Raw genomic sequence first — 22,500 nt, 5'->3', positions numbered from 1 at the left:
GAATGTAAGTAATCGTGAAATTAACGAAAGTAACCTCTGTCCGTCCCCCCCACACACACTTTGAACCAGTTGAGGAACCTTCCATTGGGGGGGAACCCTCATAATATCGGTTCCCGTTTATAACATAAAAATCTCAGAAAAACCTCTGGCCGGTACCTGTGTGCATACTACCTCGATGGAATACTCTTTGCTTTGGGAAGCGCGATCTTTGGGAAGACCTTCTTCAATCATTCACGATTTGGTTAGTTGGGTTGGCTTTTAAATTGTGGTGTGTGTGTGTGTGTGTGTGTGTGTGTGTGTGTGTGTGTGTGTGTGTGTGTGTGTGTGTGTGTGTGTGTGTGTGTGTGTGTGTGTGTGTGCCTCGCAGTGCCTGTTGATGTGTGTGTGTGTGTGTTTTCCTCACAGTGCCTGTCGATGTGTGATTGTGTATGTGTGTGTGTGCCTTGAGGTGCCTGTCGATGTGTGATTTTGTGTGCATGTGTGTGCCTCGCAGTGCCTTTCTTTATGTGATTGTGTGTGTGTATGTGCGTGTGTGCACGCGTGTGTGTGCATCGCAGGGCCTGTCAATGTGTGATTCTGCACGTGTGTGTGTCTCTCAGTGCCTGTCAATGTGTGCGTGCGTGTGTGAGTGTGTGTGTGTGTGTACGGTGAGCTATGTTACTCTCTGATCCATCTCCTGCGGGACTATGCAGACTTCAAGCTATTGACTTCATCAAAGATATGGTTACTACTATATTAGCTTTTGTTATTGACCCGATGGCATCAATATCGGAACAACCTACTGAAATATCATAGAGAAAGCTCCTGTGTCAAAGACACAGGTTGCTTCTTTCATTGTTTCCTGTGCTCTAAAACCGCATGGTGATTAAACATCTGTTTACTCTTAATTAAAATGCATGCATGGCCTTTCATGCCTTTATGGAAAGATCAATGGGTGGAAGAAGAGAGGGAATGACATATAGCATATGCACCGCAGCTCAAGAATCAAACCTGTGTAGCCACAAGGCACAGTGCCTACTAGCCCCATATGTTCCCATGAGCTCCGTATAAACCACGTTTGAACACACACTATAGGGGGGTCCCATTCGATAGAGAAACTACATTGGTCTTGTGAACTGCTATCCGATGTCATATCGGATGTGCGACACACTCAAGAAACATACTTATATCCACCTCCTGTGTGGCTTCGTCCGTCATTCATGAACCTCATCATCAAACATGGCCGCCCTCCCAAGTGGACCCGACCGTGGATAAATCTGACGAGTAGACAAAAGTAGTAGGTTCAAAAGTTAATTCTGCGTCCGATCAACAATGTATCTCTGAGTCGTCCATAAAGGAGACCGACAAAGTGCCTACACAGTTAGTTAACTCACGTATCCAGCCTTCTTCACTACTGTTTAATTCTGAGCAAATAAAGATGTCCGCAACCTTCTCCCCCCCCCCCTTCTCTCCCCCCCCCTTCTCCCCCCCGGACAGAACCCGGGCTATGCCGGGCGCCAGGAGCTCCCGGAGAACCTGAAGATCAGCTTCCGCTCGGTGGCCATGATGGTCCCGGACCGGCAGATCATCATCAGGGTGAAGCTGGCCAGCTGTGGCTTCATAGACAACATGGAGCTGGCCCGCAAGTTCTTCACCCTCTACAAGCTGTGTGAGGAGCAGCTGTCCAAACAGGTGTGGCTCGCTTTTACTTCTTCTACGGTTGCTACATTGTCGGTTGTGTAACAATGTCGGTTGGTACGGTTGCTACAAGGTCGGTTGTGTAACAATGCCGGTTGCTACGGTTGCTACAATTTCGGTTGGTACGGTTGCTACAATGTCGGTTGCTACAATGTCGGTTGTGTAACAATGTTGGTTGCTACGGTTGCTATAATGTCGGTTGCTATGGTTGCTACATGTCGGTTGTGTAACAATGTCGGTTGCTACGGTTGCTACAATGTTGTTGCTACGGTTGCTATAATGTCGGTTGTGTAATACTGTTGGTTGCTACAAGTCAGTAACAATGTCGGTTGCTACACTCCACCTAGGAGGCTTTTACTGAGCTCCTCCAGACAAAGGACACCGGGGGGTTGTTCTTCTGACAAATTATAAAAGCGTTAGGGCTAAATGCCCTAAATGTAAACGGTGATAGCGATGCAGAAAGCCGATTTATTGTTGAAGTTTGTAGGTCATGATACATGAAGCTGGGGATCAATGCTGCAATGCAGGTGATCTCTGAGTGTGTGAGTGCGGTGCCGGTGATGGCTGCACACACTCCTCACGATTCACAACCGTCGACAAACTAATGCGTTCAAACGGGAAGAAATGACACGTGTATCTCAAGCCCGTTTAAATGTGTTAATTACACACTTTTGCACTACCGTGTGCCTGCGAACCCTTGGGAAATTTTCTGTAGATTGGCACAGAATCGACGGTGTAATTATGTGGTGTTGTGGTCTTAAAAAATGGGAAAATTACATGTTTATGTTGGCTGGATATGTGTGTCAACTATAAACATGTTCGTGACCTCAGGGCAACACTTCACAATCAGATGGTGTGTGCATCAGGCTTCATGAGCAGAATTTCCGCACATGGCCGTCAAATTGTTGAGCAATTAGAGTTAGGCTTTTAAGCTTGAAAAACACTGCTCATCAGTGTGCTTGAAATGCTTGGATCACGTGCAATTTGACACAATTGTCTTCATTTGTTTTGTTGGTTTTTCCACCATCTGGGTGGAGATGCTCAAGATGAGTCTTAAACACTCATTGTCGTACGGATGAGATATATGTGTTTTATGTGTGTGTGTGTGTGTGTGTGTGTGTATGTGTGTGTGTTTCGTCTGCATTGTCTTAAACCTTTATCCTGCCAGGTAAGGAGTATTTAGTTCTAGTTCAGTTTGGTACATCGCCATTTTGCCGACAGCAGCCGACAGCAGCCGACTGCAGAGTATAGTCAGCGTAGCAGGCAGCAAAAGGTGTGCCTCTTGAGTTTGGTGGCACCAGGAACCTAAAAGAGAACCATTTGGCGCAATCTCAGCATGTTATGACTCGTGAGGTATTTCGTTCCCCTAGGTGATTCCACTAAGCGTGTACAAAGTGGCTGTTTTTTGTTGTTGTAGGAGGATGACGATGTGTCCGTCTTCCTCCTCTTACCTGCTCTCAAGGCTGGAGGCGCCCCGCGTCTCCAGGGGCCCAGTGTCGTAGGAGGCGTCTAACCCTCGGCGAGGGGGGAGTAGCCTGCAGGATTTAACGGCAGCCACCCATACGGATGGTATCTGCTCTGCCGTTTATTTCATGGGAAAAGCTTGGCTCATTGGTTGCAGAGCTCCCCTCCCCCTCTGTGTATGACAGCTGGTGTGATGGCATCCTCCTCAAGCAAACAACCTATCCTTTATACGTCACATTGAGTTTGTGTGTCTTTTTGTTGTTGTCGAATTCGCCGGAGGCACTGCAGCTGCTCGGCTGCGGCGCACACACCCACCACCAGCGAGGCGGATCCATAGGTGGTCTCTCCGCGGATAGAGCTGCTGGACGAAGCTATTTTCACTATGAAATCAATCTGGGTCGATGGAGATCTCGACATGGTGTCTGTAACAAACCCAATAACATGCTCCGCCGAGGAGGGGCGGGCCTTCGATTTTAACCCTGCAAGACGGGGGAGGTTTAGAATGGCCCGTTTCACCGACGTCGGTAGGCCAGTCGTTTGCCTGACTGACGAAATACTTTAGCTACTGCGCCAATCTTAGCTTTATGGTTAAGCTTTATATGTTACTGATCTGTTTAAAGCAGTTCATCCCCTAAAAAGGATCTTTGTATTTACATCAGTTTTTGTTGAGTCAACTGTTGTGCTTATCATGGCTATATCTGTCTGTTTACATTGATTTAAATTATAGTCAAATGCTAATCTTAGCTCTTTCCATCTATTTAGGCTACATAGGTTAATCACTTGGGAAGAGAGAAGTAAATGAAGACAGGCATCCTGTTTCATATTGTAATTTTAATGTGGTAATTAACGTTTTATAATGTGGCAGAACAAAATAGCTAACAAGCACAAACATCATCATTATAATTTTCGTACTGCGGCGATATGGAAGACTCTATCTGAGGAATTTGTTAGCAGACTGTTATCTAAACCAGCTAGATGTTCAAAGAAAGATTTAAATTTTTCATTTAAATCCATCAGGGAATTCCGTGTCTAACGTCTACAGTAGGAACGAGATGTTCCCCTGCGTGTCCTGGAGTTTCGGGGTATTTGCATCCCATTCGACGTGCCTTATCTCCCTCTCCCCCACCAAGATGTCTATCAATCTACTAGTCATATTCACTTTTAATCATTTATTTGTTTCAACATATCTTTTTTAATTCCTGGCTTTAATTGTGTGACTGACGGAATGAGAAACAAGGTAAACCTTGATGATTTGCACTTGCTGAGTGGCACAGGTTTTTAATGTTGCTTTTTGAAGGGCAGACATCAGTCTCTCTCAGCTGATTCGGAGCCAGAAGCCCTGCATGGATTAAGGAAGGATCTGCTCTCTCTCTCTCTCTCTCTTCCCCCTTGTTTTCAACATCGGATTAGTGGATCTGCATCAAACGTTTGATAAATGCAGATTGCTGCTTAATCTGCGCGGTGAAATATTTTGCTTTTCTTCAGAAGTCGGTACCGTTCTGTAAATCTATAAGGTCATTGGTATGCATAGGCAGTGTCCACTACAACAGACTGGAACAGGATGTCGGCGCTGTTACACCTTTGGGGAAACTCTGATGTTGTTGCTTCGACTTTATCCACGTCCAACTAATCCATAGCCCTGCTTTGAAGCTGACTAAATCTCCCCGTCTGGTCCCTCTGCAGACCAGACCCACGTGGGTCCAACTAACCACTGGAACCAAAGATCCTCAGAAAACCTTTTTTCGCAGACAATACCGTTTTAAAACCCAGGCTTACACAATAGATAGATGAATAGAAAAGCAACGTAGTCATAACACAGGACAAAGGTGTTTTTGCCATTCCTCGTGTGGAACCACACACAAACACACGCACGCACGCGCGCGCGCACACACACACACACACACACACACACACACACACACACACACACACACACACACACACACACACACACACACACAGCATTGCCGGATGTGATCCTATATTACTATGTTCATTGAGTGTGTGTGTGTGTGTGTTCGTAATCATATGTATGTGTTGTGCTTCCAGGTGCACTACGACTTCGGTCTGCGTAACATCCTGTCCGTGCTGCGGACCCTCGGAGCAGCCAAGCGGGCCAATCCCAACGACACAGAGTCGACCATCGTCATGAGGGTCCTCCGGGACATGAATCTCTCCAAACTGGTCCGTGCCACACCGCCACCACTGCCCACGTTTGAACCTCAGTCAGACATTCATAGTGTAACGTGTGACTGCAATGGATGGTTTTGGTCGCTCACAGCATGGAGCAGAATAACCGATGCTCCCGTCTCCCTTAAAGGTCCCATGGCATGCCAACAGGTGTGAGTGTGATCAGCCGCTACAAGCCGTTTTGGAAATCTGTTCCTTATGACATCCCAGGTGAGCGTTTCCACCGAGATGTGTGCTGGATGGATCAGTCTACCAGCCTACCCAGTGGACTGTGGCAAACGTTGCTCATCTATCCGTCACACATCTAGGTGGACACGCCCACCTGTGATGTCATAAGGGGCAGATTTCCAAAACGGCTTGTAGCGGCTAAGCACACCTCACCTGGGGGCATGCCACGGGACCTTAAATGAAAATTGAGAAGATCATCATGGAGAGATGGGAACGTCGGTTGGGAAGGATGTGATTAAAGGACAACGACTGTCTTATTGTTCTGCATCTATTTTAACGACATGTTTTCTATCGCTACGCCACTGGAGAAGCAAGGCTAATGTTCCCTGTACCGTGATGGATGGGGTATAGTTACAGCCCCAGTCTGTTGTCGTATTCCGACTGATCTGATGTGTGTGTGTGTGTGTGTGTGTGTGTGTGTGTGTGTGTGTGTGTGTGTGTGTGTGTGTGTGTGTGCGCGCATGTGTGTGTGTGCTCATATTTGTGTGCATGCGTGTGTGTGTGTGTGCTTGTGTGTAAGTGCTCGGTGTATGTGTGTGTGTGTGTGTGTGTGTGTGTGTGTGTGTGTGCGTTTCAGATTGATGAGGATGAGCCTCTGTTTCTGAGCTTGATTGAGGACCTCTTCCCGGGGATCCAGCTTGACAAAGCAGGCTACCCAAAACTGGAGACCGCTATCGACGTACAGGTGGGAGCCCAATGCAATTGTATGTCTGTGTGTGTGTGTGGGGGGGGGGTGTATGTTTGCATGTGTATGTGTGTGTGTGTGTGTGTGTTTGTGTGAGGTGTGTGTGCCTGTGTGTGTGTGTGGGGGGGAAGAGATTAAATAACAACACAGTTCCAAAAGTAGGGAAGAGGAAAGAAGGAAAGAAATAATGAAAGAGAAAGAATGAACGTAGGAAAGTAATAAAAGCAGGGCATTTGCCTATTCAAAACAGGGTGAGCCCGGGAGCTGTGGGCCTGGTGGTCATCAGCACTCCATCATTCATGCCTCAGGGTCTGAATGATTGACTGTAGATCTCCATAACTCATCCCTCGGTTCAGACTGAGGCTGGGACCTCGTCTCTCATAATAAACCCTTATGCTCGCGACGGTATCCTATGAGTGATGTTTGTATTCAAACAAATCCTACCTACTGTGTGGCGCACTGCGAAAGGAACGGGATTATCGCCATCATCTCATACTCTCAATAGTTACATTAGCTAATTTACATCAGAAGGTGCTTCTGTTTTGGTGTATGATTGAGGTTTAAGAAAACAGTTATATACGGTAAGATAACTGTTAAGTTAAGAGCGTTGTTCTCTTATCTGACCAATCACAGGCACCTTTAACTGTAGGGAGAGGGAACGAATCCTGCATTGCATTCTGGGTGTTTGAGTCCTGTCGGCATGTGTTGTCCCCATCCACCCAGGTTGAGGACGCTGGTCTGATAAGCCACCCCCCCTGGAAGCTGAAGGTGATCCAGCTGTACGAGACTCAGAGGGTGCGCCACGGCATGATGGCACTAGGACCCAGCGGCGCTGGGAAGACCACCTGCATACACACCCTGATGAGGGCCATGACAGGTGCGTGTGTGTGTGTGTGTGTGTGTGTGTGTGTGTGTGTGTGTGTGTGTGTGTGTGTGTGTGTGTGTGTGTGTGTGTGTGTGTGTGTGTGTGTGTGTGTGTGTGTGAGCACTATACAGGGTGAATGCTGTTTCACTGTTTGCTTTCAACCACACTGACTAACAGAAACAGCTGATAGGGATAGGATTACAAAGTGGATGTACACTGATGGAATCCCGACTCGTATTTATTAAAACTGATAGTATGATCACACCAGTGGCGCTTCTGTCAACGGCAGCGTCCCCAGGAGGGAGACTACAAGCGGTTCGGCATAGATTCCTTCCAGGTTGCCCTTGAATTTTGTACATTAAATCAACCAAATAAATAAGTAATTCAGTCGTGTGCGCATGTGTGTGTGCGTGTGTGTGTGTGTGTGTGTGTGTGTGTGTGTGTGTGTGTGTGTGTGTGTGTGTGTGTGTGTGTGTGTGTGTGTGTGTGTGTGCGTGTGTGGCCCCCAGACTGCGGCCAGCCCCACAGAGAGATGCGCATGAACCCCAAGGCCATCACCGCCCCTCAGATGTTCGGGCGGCTAGACGTGGCCACCAACGACTGGACCGACGGCATCTTCTCCACCCTCTGGAGGAAGACGCTCAGGGCCAAGAAAGGTCAGCTCTCCAACAGGCTAGGAGGACCTAAGATCGCCTCTATCAAGGAGGACCGCCGCAGCTACGCACCTACCGAAACCTCTCACCAGGGAAATGTCCGAAAGATTGGGGTCGGAATCACTGCCCCCCCCTACACTCAGACAGCATAATGTGTGGACACTTCTCACATGTAGGATTTTGTCCTCTGGAGCTGCCTAACTTTCAACTGACGTAACACAGTGTAATGTAAGTTGTGCGTTACAAATAGGAAATCTATTTGAACTGTGTCCAGAATTTGCACTTTTGGTGTTGTTACCTTTGTCATTTCTCTGGTGGAACCGTTTTTTTACACCTACCCTGAATTCTGTCTACAAACAAAGTGATAAAAATAACCTATTTTAACTACATCTAGGGTTAAATATCCCAGAGGAACGTATCGGCTTCGCACCTACCTCTCACCAGGGAAATGTGTAAAAGTGTACTCATACATCTCAATGTCAGCTGGTACACCTGAGAGCGAGGTCTGAATCCATGCCCCCCCCTACACTCACACGGCATAATGTGGACACATCAATTCAAATAGAGGATCTGTCCTCTATTTATCACCTCAGCCAGGCATCCCTATACTCGATTATAGTTTCCCGCCCCCTCCCTGAAGGTTTAGCAGAGTGATTGAGAAGTGTCATGTGACCCCGTCGGTGCCTGCTCAGGGGAACACATCTGGATCGTGCTGGACGGGCCCGTGGACGCCATCTGGATCGAGAACCTCAACTCGGTGCTGGACGACAACAAGACGCTGACGCTGGCCAACGGCGACCGCATCCCGATGGCGCCCAACTGCAAGGTGGTGTTCGAGCCGCACAACATCGAGAACGCCTCCCCGGCCACCGTGTCCCGCAACGGCATGGTGTTCATGAGCTCCTCCGTGCTGAGCTGGAGTCCCATCCTGGAGGTGGGTGCCTGGGAAACACACTGGGAGAGAGGGCGGCAGCAGCTCAGGAGGTGGAGCGGGTCGGCTGGTAACCGCAAGGTTGCTAGTTCGATCCCCGGCTCCTCCTCGCTGGAGTGTTGAGGTGTCCCTGAGCAAGGCACCTCACCCTGACTGTATTTCACTTTGTTGTTGATAGTTTTTGACACCTTTTGCGGAGGTTGCAGGAAATTGAATTTCAGTCATGATGGTAGTAAATTACGATTTTGAAATAGCTTCTATTTGTGTAGACAAATTATATGTTCATAATGAAGAGAATTAATGGGGTGTCAAACTGTTAAATGCAATCCAATTCCAATCTCGTGACTATGACTCATTGGTTGTTTGAAGACGATCCAGAGTTCAAAGTTGTAATTACTTTTACATTTTGTGTGTGTGTGTGTGTCTGTGTGTGTACGTGTGCATTCCTTCTTGCGGAAGACTTAATGCCAGTGTTATGCATGCAATGCACACATGTTGACCCATTCCAGTTGAACAATTACACGAGTCAGCGTGTGATTATCTTGCATGTTTGGTTTTGCATGTCTTGTCCCTCCATCTACCCGCCGTGCAAGCTGAAACTCAATCTCAACAGATCAGTGTGTGAACGCACTAAAGCATGAACAGTCCCACCATTGAACAGACACGTCTAGCTCATCATGCTAACTGCTACATTGAGAATACCCAAGAGCCTTTTGTACCAGCTGCTGTTTTTGCTGTTGGTCGACAACCATGTTGACGTTGATGTTTTTGTCAATTAGAACTATGAACTTTTGTATGTACTCCAGTTTGGGAGTGCGTCGCGATTGCTTTGCATATTGCTGTACATTCCCCCTCCATTTAGTTTTTCTATATCAGTTTTGCCTGTTCGTCTCCCAAACACCATTCTTGTTGTCAACATCCTAAAGTGTATTCGGGTTTGGTAGCATCGAGTTTCCCTTTTAGGGCCTAAATAAACACATTCTACCATGCCATACACAGAGGATACTATCTGCCAATCTTGTGATACTACCCCCTTTCTGGGCTGACAGGGACTTCTCAGTGGCCACACCCCCTCTCTCTGGAACTCCCTCCCCAACCACAACCAACAGGCTAGCACACTCCCTCATTTAAACAGGCCCTCCAAACCCACCTCTTTAAGATTGCTTTCACCACATAACCCCGTTCCCTTCGCTCCCCTTCCTCCTTTCTCATCTTCTTACCAAAACACGTTCTTATAAATAATTGTATTTTGTGTTCACTCTGTCAAGCCTCTTTGATTACTGAAAAAAGCGCTATATAAATCATATGTATTATTATTATTATTATCTTTATCTTCCGTCCCCTCCCAGGGCTGGCTGAAGAAGCGCTCTCCCCAGGAGGGCCATGTCCTACGGGCACTCTTCTCGGCCTCCTTCCCCGAGCTCTACCGTTTCAGCACCCAGTCCCTGGAGTTCAAGATGGAGCTGCTGGAGGCCTTCGTCATCATGCAGAGCATCAACATGCTGCAGGGCCTCATCCCGCCCAAGGTACGACCCTTCCCCCCCCCGAATCCTAGTGGCCGACGCCGTGGAGAAAAGTACCTCCAAAACATCATGTGGGGGCATGCGGCTCAGGAGGTAGAGCGGGTTGACTGGTAACCGGAAGGTTGCTAGTTCGATCCTTGGCTCCTCCTAGCTGTGTCGAGGTGTCCCTGAGCAAAGCAACTCACCCTAACTGCTCCCGACGAGCTGACTGTCGTTTTGCATGGTTGACTCCACCGTCGGTGTGTGAATGTGTGCATGAATGGTTGTACGTTAGGCGATACTGTAAAGCGTTTAAAGATGACCTGAACTGAAATTTGAAGTTTAGTTGATATAACAGATGTATTGTCTGCCTTCTCATTGGTAGAATAACTAAAAAATGGCTGAACTTGCTAAAAGGGATTAAATTGTACGGTGAAAGTGTTACAGGGCGCCGCCATGTTGGATTTCAACAATCAGCTAGTTCACTGGCATGGTAAACTCCTCCTACTCTCTATCAGCCATACCAGGTATTGAGTCAGGCTCTGAGGCTCGCTGAAATGGCTACGGAAAAGCAAACAACCAGGTCTACAGGAGGATCTTCTTATTGCATTGCCCTGGCTGCAGTAATGAATTATATAGGGCCAAGGCAGCTGGGTTAATCATCCATTTCCACAGGCTACCTTTGAATAGGAAACCACTCCTTAATACATGGCTGGCAGCCTTAAAACTGACTAACCCTCCGATAGCCCGTCATGTCAATCTCCACAAGCTAGCATTCCGACCATAAAGTGTATAAACTATTACTCGGACGATATCACAGATCTATGTTTCCAAGCTGCTAATTAAACCACGGCGGGTCTGTAAACAAATTCCACAAATCTCCCTTTCTACTCACCCTGATGTTCGCCGACTAGCCGATTGCTGATGCAGAGGGAGTTAAACTTGAAGAAGTGGTTTCATAGTATGTATCTGTGCAATATCCATCTATGCAATATCCATCAACATCCACCAGAAAGTAAACCTCCAACATCCATCTAAAGTAAACGTGTCACTCGTGAATCCGCCTCGCATCTATGCTCATCCGCGGATGTATCTCCCAAAGTGCATCTAACATGTCTTTCAGGTCCCGTCCACCCGGAGCCGATTTTTTTGTGAAACCATGTCTTTAATAACCATGTTATTAGGCAGATAATAAACCATGTTGTTTAATAGGTCCATGGTCCCAGGGTGGTTTCAAATAAAACTGGACCTATGCGGTTTCGTGTTAGGATTCGTGTGGACGCCGGAAGCGACGTTGGAGTTGCGTTGAAAGTTCTAGTTTTTTTTTTGTACTGTTTCATGGAAGTAAGCCAGCGAGCTGGGCAGGAAAGCATGTTGTGTCTGCAATGCTTATCCTTCCCGAGCTAGAACCACCTTAAATTGTAGGGAAGGTTGGTGGCATTTGTTCTCTCACCTGTATGCTGACTGCCACACACACAAACACACACACACACACACACACACACACACACACACACACACACACACACACACACACACACACACACACACACACACACACACACGTTGGTCCCAGCTCTCCGTGGGAAGGGGGGCAATGGGTCAGACTGCCAGGGCGTTTAGCTTGTAAGTAGAGTATCGACCACATCCTTGGAACCCAAGCAGCCCAGCAACTGGGCTATTGATCATAAGATGTGCTACGTGTGTGTGTGTGTGTGTGTGTGTGTGTGTGTGTGTGTGTGTGTGTGTGTGTGTGTGTGTGTGTGTGTGTGTGTGTGTGTGTGTGTGTGTGTGTGTGTGTGTGTGGGGGGGGGGGGGGGGGGGGGGGGAGACAGACAGAGACAGATAGAGAGAATATGAGAGTAGAGGGCCATGAAATGAGGGTGTATTATTTTTGTAGCTTTAAATACGGCCCCTTGGTCAATTTAATTTACAGCTCGTTGCGTTTCCGCAATGAGTCCGTCTTTACGGAGATATTCCTGAAACGCATCAAAGGAAAATGGAGGGAGAAAGATCGTTTTCGCCTTGTTACTTGGTTGCTATTTATGGGGCGCTCCAGTGTCTCCGCTCGGACTTCCCTTAGAGAGAGCATGGCCACTTCCAAAACCTCTCTCTCGCCGCACAGCATCCGAAATGCCCTCTGCAGGGTTATGCAACCTAATCCCACCATTAGATGGTCAAGGTTGACCGGGACCTCTCGGCAGCAGACCGATTCAATGGCAGTGTCCATGCTCCGGCAGCACCCACACGCACACCAGTCACACCCACACGATCCGAAGGTGGAGCTGGAGCCTGAAATTGATCCCTCTCCACCGGGTGGCAGTCAGACACTACAGGCATGTCCCTCACAGGCTCAAACGCGTAACCAGCCGTATTAAAATCACTATTTGTGTAGAAGCGTAGAAGTGTAGAAGCCGTTCGCGTGTCTGCAGCAACGACCTAGTGCTACCATGCCAGTGACGTCATCGGCGCTCTAATACTAAAAGACGCATTTTCTTTTGTTGCTAAAAAAAGCTATATATTGATTTTTCTAATATTTTTTTGTGTGTAATTTTTTTTACAATGGTCATAACTAACACGTTATCGATGTTGATTATTTCAGTGCAGTTCATCTTTAAAGTGGCCACCGGAAAGTAAAGTGCTCTATAAATGCATTCCATTTACCATTTACCTGCTGCTGCCGCCGTCGCCGCTGTGCACACTCCAAAACATCTCCGCCGAGGGTCTGAAAAGGGGGATAAAAGAGGGATGGTTTGCCGGGCTCATACGGCGATTTATGTGCAATCAATCCACCGGATTGACATGGGCGGGCAGCACTCGGAACGAGGGGTGTCCAGACATTGCCATTGATTCGCGGGGAAAGGATGTCACGCCATGCGCTGTCAAACAAAGGAAAGTGGCTCTTGTGAGTGGCGCGTACTCCCGAGTGAAGCCAGCCTTCGCCGGATCGCCACCACCACCGTGGGGAAACCACAGGGCAGCGGTCTTTGGCTTTGTGTTCGGACGCGTCAAGCCCTGTAAGAGCCGCTGGCCGAATGGTTCTCAAAGTCCATCGTGTTGTAGGCGCCGGAGAGGCTTTCAAAATGTCACACGCCGCGAGGAAATCAGATTTAGTTGAGTCGTATCGGCCAACTCCACATAACGATGTAAGGTAGAGGAGAATTCGTTGTAATACAGGGTGGTGCGTGGCGCCCTCGGGTTAAACCCAACGCCTGATTGAATGAAATTATATTGGGGTTGGCTGGTAACCGAAAGGTTGCTTGTTCGATCCCTGGCTCTTCTGAGCTGAGTTTCAAGGTGTCACTGAGCCAGACACTTAACCCTTACTGCTCCCGACGAGCTGGCTGTCGCCTTGTATGGTCGACACCTCCATCGGTGTGTGAAAGTGTGTATGACCGGGTCTATGTTGGGCAATATCGTACAGCACTTTGAGTGACCCTAGAAAAACCCTACATAAATGCGGTCCATTCAGTCTTGCCGTTTGTCGTACCGTTCTGGGCCGTGTTTCTCTGGGCCAGGACCAGGGCGGGGAGGTGTCCCGGCTGCACATGGAGCGGCTGTACGTGTTCGCTCTGATGTGGAGCGTGGGCGCCCTGCTCGAGCTGGGGGACCGACGGAAGATGGAGAGCTGGATGAGGGCCAACGTGGAGCTGGACCTGCCCGCCGTCGCCCCCGACAGCGAGGACTGCATGTTCGACTACCACGTCAGCACCGACGGTAGGGGAACGCGGACCGTCTGCTGATCCCCGGAACGGGAAGTCTGGGCATCACAGCAAAACGTACAGAGTAGAACAAGGATTGAAAAAGAGAAATGTATACATTTACATTTATATTTGGGGCATTTGGCAGATGCTTTTATCCAAAATGACTGAATAAGTACATTTGTCAGAAGAAAGAGAAATAATATATCGCTGTCGGTACAGTAAGGATGTTCGTAGAACCGAGTGGGAAAAGAGCACTGTAAATGCATTCCATTAACCATTCAGCGTTCACCCCCCACCAGGCCAGTGGGTACACTGGAGCAGCAGGATGGAGGAATACGTCTACCCCTCGGACTGGACCCCTGAGTACGGATCCATCCTGGTGCCCAACGTGGACAACGTCCGGACGGACTTCCTCATCCAGACCATCGCCTCGCAGGGCAAGGTGCGTACGGAATCCACCTGAGTACAACAAGAGAGAGGATATAAGAGTCGTAGGACTATTAGAAGTTGTTTCGATCCAAAGATGCCATTGTCAACAGACAATGTTGACAAACCAATAAAACAGCATCCCTAAGATATCCTCCATTGTTCATCTTCTTGACTTGTGAAGATGACATCATGGCAGTTTCATGCGGCATCACAATTATTACCGCGACACTGAGGGGGATACTGTCTGCAGTGGAAAACAAAGTACCAAAAGCGCATAGAGTAGAGTGGAGGTGGTACTGTTTCATGGAAGTAAGCCAGCGAGCTGGGCAGGCAAGCATGTTGTGTCTGCAATGCTTATCCTTCCCGAGCTAGAACCACCGTAAATTGTAGGGAAGGTTGGTGGCATTTGATCTCTCACCTGTATGCTGACTGCCACAAACACACACACACACATACACACACACACACACACACACACACACACACACACACACACACACACACACACACACACACACACACACACACACACACACACACACACACACACACACAGCTCTCCGTGGGAAGGGGGGCAATGGGTCAGACTGCCAGGGCGTTTAGCTTGTAAGTAGAGTATCGACCACATAATTTGGAACCCAAGCAGCCCAGCAACTGGGCTATTGATCTTAAGATGTGCCACGTGTCTGTGTCACTGTGTGTGTGTGTGTGTGTGGGGGGGGGGGGGGGATGAGACAGAGACAGAGACAGAGAGAGAGAATATGAGAGTAGAGGGCCATGAAATGAGGGCGGAACAGTATAAATGGAATAAATTAGTGATTCTTGGTTTGCCTCCGCTATTTACAGAAGCACATAGAGTAGCAGACGGTATGCAGTGGGGGGCTGAGATAATGGATGGAGAATAATCACACAAGTACAGAACAGAATTAGAGAAAAGGACTAACTGAGAGAGAGAGAGAAAGAGAGAGAGAGAGAGAGAGAGAGAGAGAGAGAGAGAGAGAGAGAGAGAGAGAGAGAGAGAGAGAGAGAGAGAGAGAGAGAGAGAAATGATATTAAAATTCAAACCAGAACACCTCAGGCTTCTTTTACCAACCCAACCACAGAAGTTTAGAAAGTGACGAAATCACTGTTTCATATTTCTTATTGAGATACAAAGTAACCAACTTCACTCTTTTGCAAAGCTGCATAATAAAACCTTCCTGAATTTTTTCTAATCCACCTGTCAAGACCCTCAAGCCTCTTATGTTTGGCGTACATTTTCTCCGCTTTTTTTAGGTGCGTAAATAATACTCTTTCTGTTTGTTACTTTTTGTTGCACAATTGTCAACGAGTATCTCTTCCATGTATACTTCTTTGTTGATGTTGTTGCCGTTTTTCCCTCCTCCTTCCCCTGTGACAGGCCGTGCTGCTGATCGGGGAACAGGGCACCGCCAAGACCGTGATCATCAAGGCCTACATGTCCCGGAGCGACCCAGAGACGCACATGGCCAAGATCCTCAACTTCTCCTCCGCCACCACGCCGCTGATGTTCCAGGTAGCGCTAAAACCTCAGGTCCAGTCTCCCCACTATGGCTGAGGTCTCGGTCAGCCTTATGCGCTGGTTTTGTCGTGCTCTCTTTCTCTCCAGGAATCCCAGTTGTCTGTTAGCTCGTAATAAATTGTTATTGACTGGTACGATGCGGCGATCGATTCTCCCAGACCCCCCCCCGTGCTCCGCCTATGATTAATAAAGGCAAGCCCAGGGGGCTGTAGTGTGAATGTTTATTTATTTATTCATTTGTTGAAGTAAAGTGTTATCGCGGCTGCTGCTGTTGCTTCACAAGGAAGGCTCGCATCGATCCGGCTGTCATCATTAATTAGGCCCGAGCGCAGGATAGATACGAACCCTGATTCTCTGCTTGGTATCTTTTATTCTCTGTCTCTGTGTCTTGTTCCCCGTTTCATGTCCGTTCCCTTGACGTAGGCGTCGATGGACCTGGTCTGTGAACTCTAAAGCAGTGAAGCAGATGTAGTAAATGCTTCCGTTGCTATCAATTTGCTCAATAAGTGTACATTTTTTTATGATCTCATACATTTTGTGGTCCCAATCATTTCAGAGTTCAAAGAGCAAAGAGCAACGGTTAAAATTTGAAATCAAATTCTAATAAAGTTATAATGTTCTTCAAGAACGGTGTGAAGGTGTACAAGGTTTGCGTCATATATTTGAACCTTTATTCGCATCTGATTTGTCGTTTCTCCTTTTGAGTGATTTTTCTCATCCAAAACCAAACAGATGTGTATTCACCGTGGAGTCCCCCTCACGCCCGCTATGTTCTGATGCTCGCTCCCCCTCTAGAGATCGGTGGAGAGCTACGTGGACAAGCGCATGGGCACCACCTACGGCCCGCCCGCCGGCAAGAAGATGGCCGTCTTCATCGACGACATCAACATGCCCGTCATCAACGAGTGGGGAGACCAGGTTTGGCTTTCCCTGAGAATCATTATCCACTTCCAATAATGACTGCTCTTTGACATTACTTATTTACACACAGCACATACGTTCTCTCTATATTCTCTTCTATGTACTATATTTTGTGTTGTTAAGTAGGACAGTATTGCTGACTTTTGGAATAGGGTTGAATATATACTATGTCACTTTTCTAATGCCGCTCAATAATATAACTAGAAAGTTCAGTTAAACGCCCCCATCCACGAGTCAATCCATCCAGAGAATTCTCTATGAATTGTTATGTGTTCACTCACGCTAACTGCACCCGGCGAGCTGGCTGTCGCCTTGCATGGTTGACACTGCCATCGGTGTGTGACTGTATCTACGAATGGGTGAATGTAAACGTGCTATGTGTGGCCACTGGCTAGAAAAGCACTATATAAATGCAGTCCATCTACCATTTCATCAAGATATTACTGTGACTACAACTCAGGCCACTGGATGTCGCTTGGAAGAAAACACATATATTTAATAATTGTTGTATTTCTTATTCACTGTGCTTTGAGTCGTGCTGTAACGCTCTCTTTTTCCTTTTTCACAGGTCACCAACGAGATCGTGCGGCAGCTGATGGAGCAAACAGGCTTCTACAACCTGGAGAAGCCCGGGGAGTTCACCAACATCGTGGACATCGCCTTCTTGGCTGCCATGTGCCACCCAGGCGGGGGGCGCAACGACATCCCCCAGCGGCTCAAGAGGCAGTTCTGCATCTTCAACTGCACCCTTCCCTCCAACACCTCCATCGACAAGATCTTCGGTGAGCCCACACACACCCCGGACACCTCGTATCGTACACAACCTCAGTCACCGCACGCTGACGGATCGCCATGCAAACTCTGGTTGCGTTTTCCCGGTCTTTAACGATGTCCTTCGTCGTTAAAGACCTTGAAGATTCAAACGTTGGCGTGTTCTCGGTCTTTAATGGTGTCCTTCGTCGTTAAAGACGGTCATTCTGAGTCCGGAGTCGAACGGCCCTTGTTTGGAGAGGAGAGAGTGTAACGCATTCCCTCGGGACCTTTGAAAAACACCCTGCATTAAGTAAGAAAAAAAGATGACCAATAAAAAGATGGGTACTCGGACACCTCCAACACACGGTGACAGTGCTAGGCCAGGGCAGCAATAACCATGATCATCTCTTTGGGTTGAGGGGGTGCTCCGGTGGTTCACCGGGTGGAGCGTGTACCATCTCCCCTCTCTCTCCCTCCCTCCCATACCTTCCTGTCTACCTCTTCATGAATAAAGCGTAAAAATGTATAAAACACATCTTTAAAACGTCTTTGGGTTTGGGTTCGAGCGCCGTCACCGCCCCGCCCCTCTGACCCTCTGACCCCCGTCCCGTCCCCCCTCCCAGGGGTCATCGGCGTGGGCCACTACTGCGCCCGGCGGGGCTTCGGCGAGGAGGTGCGCGGCGCCGTGCCCCGCCTGGTGTCCCTGACGCGCGGCCTCTGGCAGGCCACAAAGGCCAAGATGCTGCCCACGCCCGCCAAGTTCCACTACGTCTTCAACCTGCGGGACCTGTCCCGCGTCTGGCAGGGGATGCTCAACACCACCGCGGAGGTGGTGCACTCGCGTCAGGTGAGCGGACGACCCCCCCCCCCCCGAGGGGTGGGAGTGGGAGTTGGTCACTGGTTAGGGGGGGGAACTACTTTTGGAGATCGAAACCCGAGTGCACTTTGGTTCTCTGAATCAATACAGGGAAGGTCAATGCAGAGTTTGTGAAAGTGGATCGCTGCGGTGTGAAGTGCTTCACGAAATCTCTCTCAAAGTCTCAATCACAAACACCAAATTGCTATGTTGGTGCCGTCTGCGTTGGAGGTAGAAGCTAATTTTGACAAATTATACTGGTAAGGGAGGTTTTAGTGAAGCCGGGAGAGCCAATTTGATGGCTTGATGGTTTCATCACCCAGACTGGTATTGTCCTTTGATTGATAAATATATTCTTTAAAGACAATCATGAAGTAGCAAGTTGTTATGCGAGGCAGGGCAGGTTTAATCCTTCAAACATGAAGGCCGTTCAGTCTAGACACAGGGCTGTGGAACGGCATGTTTATCCCTTACTTGAAGGATTCATGTCTATGGAATGGTTGCAGTATCGACTGGGATTCGCGATGTACTGAAACGAATAGCAAATAACTCAATAATGCTATCCTTGATCAGGTTTCGCACCTGCGTGTGTCGGATTAGCTCAGGAGGAAGCGCTGGTTGGCCGGAAGAACGCTAGTTCAATCCCCGGCTCCTCCTAGGGTGCGCAGGTGCGAAACCTGATCAAGGATAGCATTATTGAATTATTTGCTATACGTTTCAATACATCGCGAATCCCAGTCGATACTGCAACCATTCCATAGACATGAATCCTTCAAGTAAGGGATAAACATGCCGTTCCACAGCCCTGTGAATCCTCCATGAATGTGTGCATAAATAGCGGTACGTCGCTTTGGATAAAAGCGTCTGCTAAAATGCCCTAAATGTAAATTTTCAAAATAAGAGAGCGTATCCATAACACCCCCTACGGTGACCCCCCCCCCCCTCCCCACATCCACTTTCCCTCCCCCCCCCCTCCCCACATCCACTTTCCCTCCCCCCCCCCCCCCCCCCCCTCCCCCCAGGTCCTGCTGTCCCTCTGGAAGCACGAGTGCCAGCGTGTGATCGCGGACCGCTTCACCACGCCAGAGGACGTGTCGTGGTTCGACCAGGCCCTGGCCCAGCTGCTGCTGCAGGAGGACTTCGGCGGGGACGCCGCGAGGAGCGCCGCCGACAGCGCCGACGACTCGTACTTTGTGGACTTCCTGCGAGACGCCCCCGAAGCCACAGGTACTGTGGTTGTGTGTGTGTGTGTGTGTCTGTCTGTCTGTCTGTTTTCTGTCTGCCTGTCTGTCTGTCTGTCTGTCTGTCTGTCTGTCTGTCTGTCTGTCTGTCTGTCTGTCTGTTTTCTGCCTGCCTGTCTGTCTGTCTGTCTGTCTGTCTGTCTGTCTGTGTGCGTGTGCATGTGCGCGCGCGTGCGTACGTGCGTGTGTGCGTGAATATATATACTGCAAGAATCAGTTGATACCTGTTTTGTATGGCTGTTTGCACGGCTGCGCTGGGAACATTGTTGTGTTGTGTTGGGGAATGATGCTTTATATTAATATACGGCAATTAATGTATCGTCGTATGATTCGAGAGTCTACTGCATTTACGTGCGTCATTACATTTCACCCACATCAGTTCAAACGTTTTAAAAAATCTCTCCTTACATGTAAAAAAGAAAACGATTCTATACTAAAAATGATGATAAAAAACAAAACAATAGAACTGTAATACTTCAGATATTTTTATCGCGTAGTATTGATTATTGTAATGTTGCCAGGGAGACAGAGGGGTTGAACCTGTGTCAATAATTCCCAGAACAACATGCGATATCCCCTACACCCCACATTAAATATTCATACAATACCTTAATGTAGTGCTCAGGACAGTTGCATGGGAAAACAAAGTCGATCCATGATTTCTTACCCCCTCCCCAGATATCCCCTACATCCAGTGCCAAAGCACTTTGCTAATCAGTTTCTTGGTTCTTGAGTATTAAGCTTCACCTGAGACCTCAAAACTTGGAAGTCACATATTAATCAAAAGTCTTCTTCCAAGGATGGGCGGGTTTGGGATCGATCAGAAAAGTTTTCTGCTCAAGTAGCAGCCAAACTTTAATCGAGGCAGCTGGATTTGCGAGATTACCATCCCGGGAGAACCCATTTTGCCAGACCTCAAGTTATGCGTTTGTGTCTGAAACCATCAGCGTCCTATGATGAACTAAGTGATCTACGTGATAAGTGATAGATCGTGATAGACAGATGGTTCATCCAAACACCTGCCAAGTATAACGTGCCTGCCCTATCCAAACCGTTTTCAAGGATCACTTCCCAAATGGTTCAGTGTAACAAACCATGTGGCCATGTGTCAGGTTAGCAAAGCTGCTCCCTCCGTGCTAGTCCATATTCACCTCTACATCATGCTGGAAAAACACCTCCTTCCCCACTGCAATACGGACACTAAACTACGGAAAACGTCCCTATTGCACTGAACTTTATGTGGGGACACTTCTTGTATCGTGTCTGTGTTGTCTACCACTGGTGTCTTGTTTTCAAGCCGAGGTACAGAACAGTAATGTCCACCTTGATTGGCCGAGCTGTCCTTCCACTTTATTACCAGATTAAATAAGTTGGTTAATACAGCCAGGTCACACACAGGTCTGCAAAGCGACGTAAATAATAATAACGTTTTCATAGTTTCATACGTCACACGTCACGACAACCTTTATCGTGTCTTTATCCTACGCTGCACCAATCCTGGCAGAGCCATCATCGACTCGTCCGCTCACGCACGAACGCACGCACGCGTGCGCACACACACACACACGCACACTGCCACCGACATTGACACCCACACACCCACAAACACATATACATAGACACACACACAGACACACACACAGACACACACACTGCCACTGACACTGAAACACACACACCCACCCACACAAATACACAGACACACACACAGACACACACACTGACACGACACAAACACACACAGACACACACACAGACACACACACTGACACCCACGCAGACACACACGCTGTCGAGTTGACGCCTTAACTAAAAACAAACACGGTACCCCCCTGGTCCGTGTGGTTGTGTCCCCCCCAGGCGAGGAGGCCGAGGACTCGGACTTCGACATGCCCAAGGTGTACGAGCCGGTGGAGTCGTACGAGAGCTTGACGGAGCGCCTCACCATGTTCCTGGGCCAGTACAACGAGAGCATCCGGGGGGCCGGAATGGACATGGTGTTCTTCAGGGACGCCGTGCTGCACCTGGTCAAGGTATCTTTACACTACATTTACATCAAGGGGCATTTAGCGGACCGAGTACGAGACCCTCATCACCACCCACGTCCCCCAGAGGGACATCTTCGACGACCTGTTGGGTGAGGGGCGGGGAAACGGGGGGGACGGTTTTCGTTGACATTTACATTTAGGGGCATTTGGCTTTTGACGCCTGTATCCAAAGCGAGCTACAATAAGTAAAAATGTTCAGAAGAAGAGAAACAACAATGTTTCTCTGTCGGAAAAGTAAGGATTTTCATAGAAACAAGTGCCAAGCACATTCACAGCCGTAAAATAAGTACAATAGTACAATAAAAAACTCATTAACAGTATAAACATACATACACAGTGTTACCAGGAACAGTCAAGGATGCTCATGGATGTGGGTATCCTTGAGCAAGATGTCTAGACCGCTACCTGCTTATTATGTCACTGTTATTCCATTTGTGTCTGCCAAATGGCTAAATCAAAGTAATGAAGACACTAATGATAACACGTTGTCTGTCAGTGGTTTCATCTGTGTGCCTGAACATTCATTTAACACTACACTGCCTACAAGTCCTCGTGTTCAAACACCATGTTTGGTGTTGCGTGTTGTGGATATGATGCTGAGGGCTCCCATATTGGTGGCTTTGGAGAAAAAACCCTTGATGTGGGAACCGCAAATTGTTTTGCTGTGAAATAGAAAGTAGGGCCATTGAATACCCTCGGTCCAATGGCCCTCCTGCGAAGGCATATGCAGTGCTTTTATGTCGGTCCTGTTTTTGTTGCACGAGCATGCAAGCACATACGCACACTCACTCGCTCGTTCACTCACTCACTCGC

At 48.2% G+C, this 22,500-nt stretch overlaps 1 protein-coding gene across 1 annotated transcript in view; it reads left to right on the top strand.

The window, feature by feature from the left end:
• dnah5 (dynein, axonemal, heavy chain 5) overlaps positions 1 to 22,500 on the top strand; it is a 138,397-nt gene that overhangs the window by 55,735 nt on the left and 60,162 nt on the right. The window contains exons 44-58 of the mRNA XM_030370379.1: positions 1,477 to 1,671; positions 5,191 to 5,325; positions 6,137 to 6,244; positions 6,968 to 7,121; positions 7,619 to 7,765; positions 8,455 to 8,696; positions 10,043 to 10,219; positions 13,714 to 13,912; positions 14,199 to 14,341; positions 15,728 to 15,862; positions 16,664 to 16,786; positions 17,358 to 17,571; positions 18,166 to 18,389; positions 19,421 to 19,625; positions 21,500 to 21,672. Of these exons, the coding sequence (XP_030226239.1) occupies positions 1,477 to 1,671; positions 5,191 to 5,325; positions 6,137 to 6,244; positions 6,968 to 7,121; positions 7,619 to 7,765; positions 8,455 to 8,696; positions 10,043 to 10,219; positions 13,714 to 13,912; positions 14,199 to 14,341; positions 15,728 to 15,862; positions 16,664 to 16,786; positions 17,358 to 17,571; positions 18,166 to 18,389; positions 19,421 to 19,625; positions 21,500 to 21,672 (2,574 nt within the window). The remainder of the gene's footprint in view (positions 1 to 1,476; positions 1,672 to 5,190; positions 5,326 to 6,136; positions 6,245 to 6,967; positions 7,122 to 7,618; positions 7,766 to 8,454; positions 8,697 to 10,042; positions 10,220 to 13,713; positions 13,913 to 14,198; positions 14,342 to 15,727; positions 15,863 to 16,663; positions 16,787 to 17,357; positions 17,572 to 18,165; positions 18,390 to 19,420; positions 19,626 to 21,499; positions 21,673 to 22,500) is intronic.

Source organism: Gadus morhua, chromosome 11 (assembly GCF_902167405.1).
Source record: "Gadus morhua chromosome 11, gadMor3.0, whole genome shotgun sequence".
Lineage (NCBI taxonomy): Eukaryota > Metazoa > Chordata > Actinopteri > Gadiformes > Gadidae > Gadus > Gadus morhua.
The sequence above is the reverse complement of the archived record's forward strand: the minus strand, read 5'-3'. Positions and strand labels throughout refer to the sequence as shown.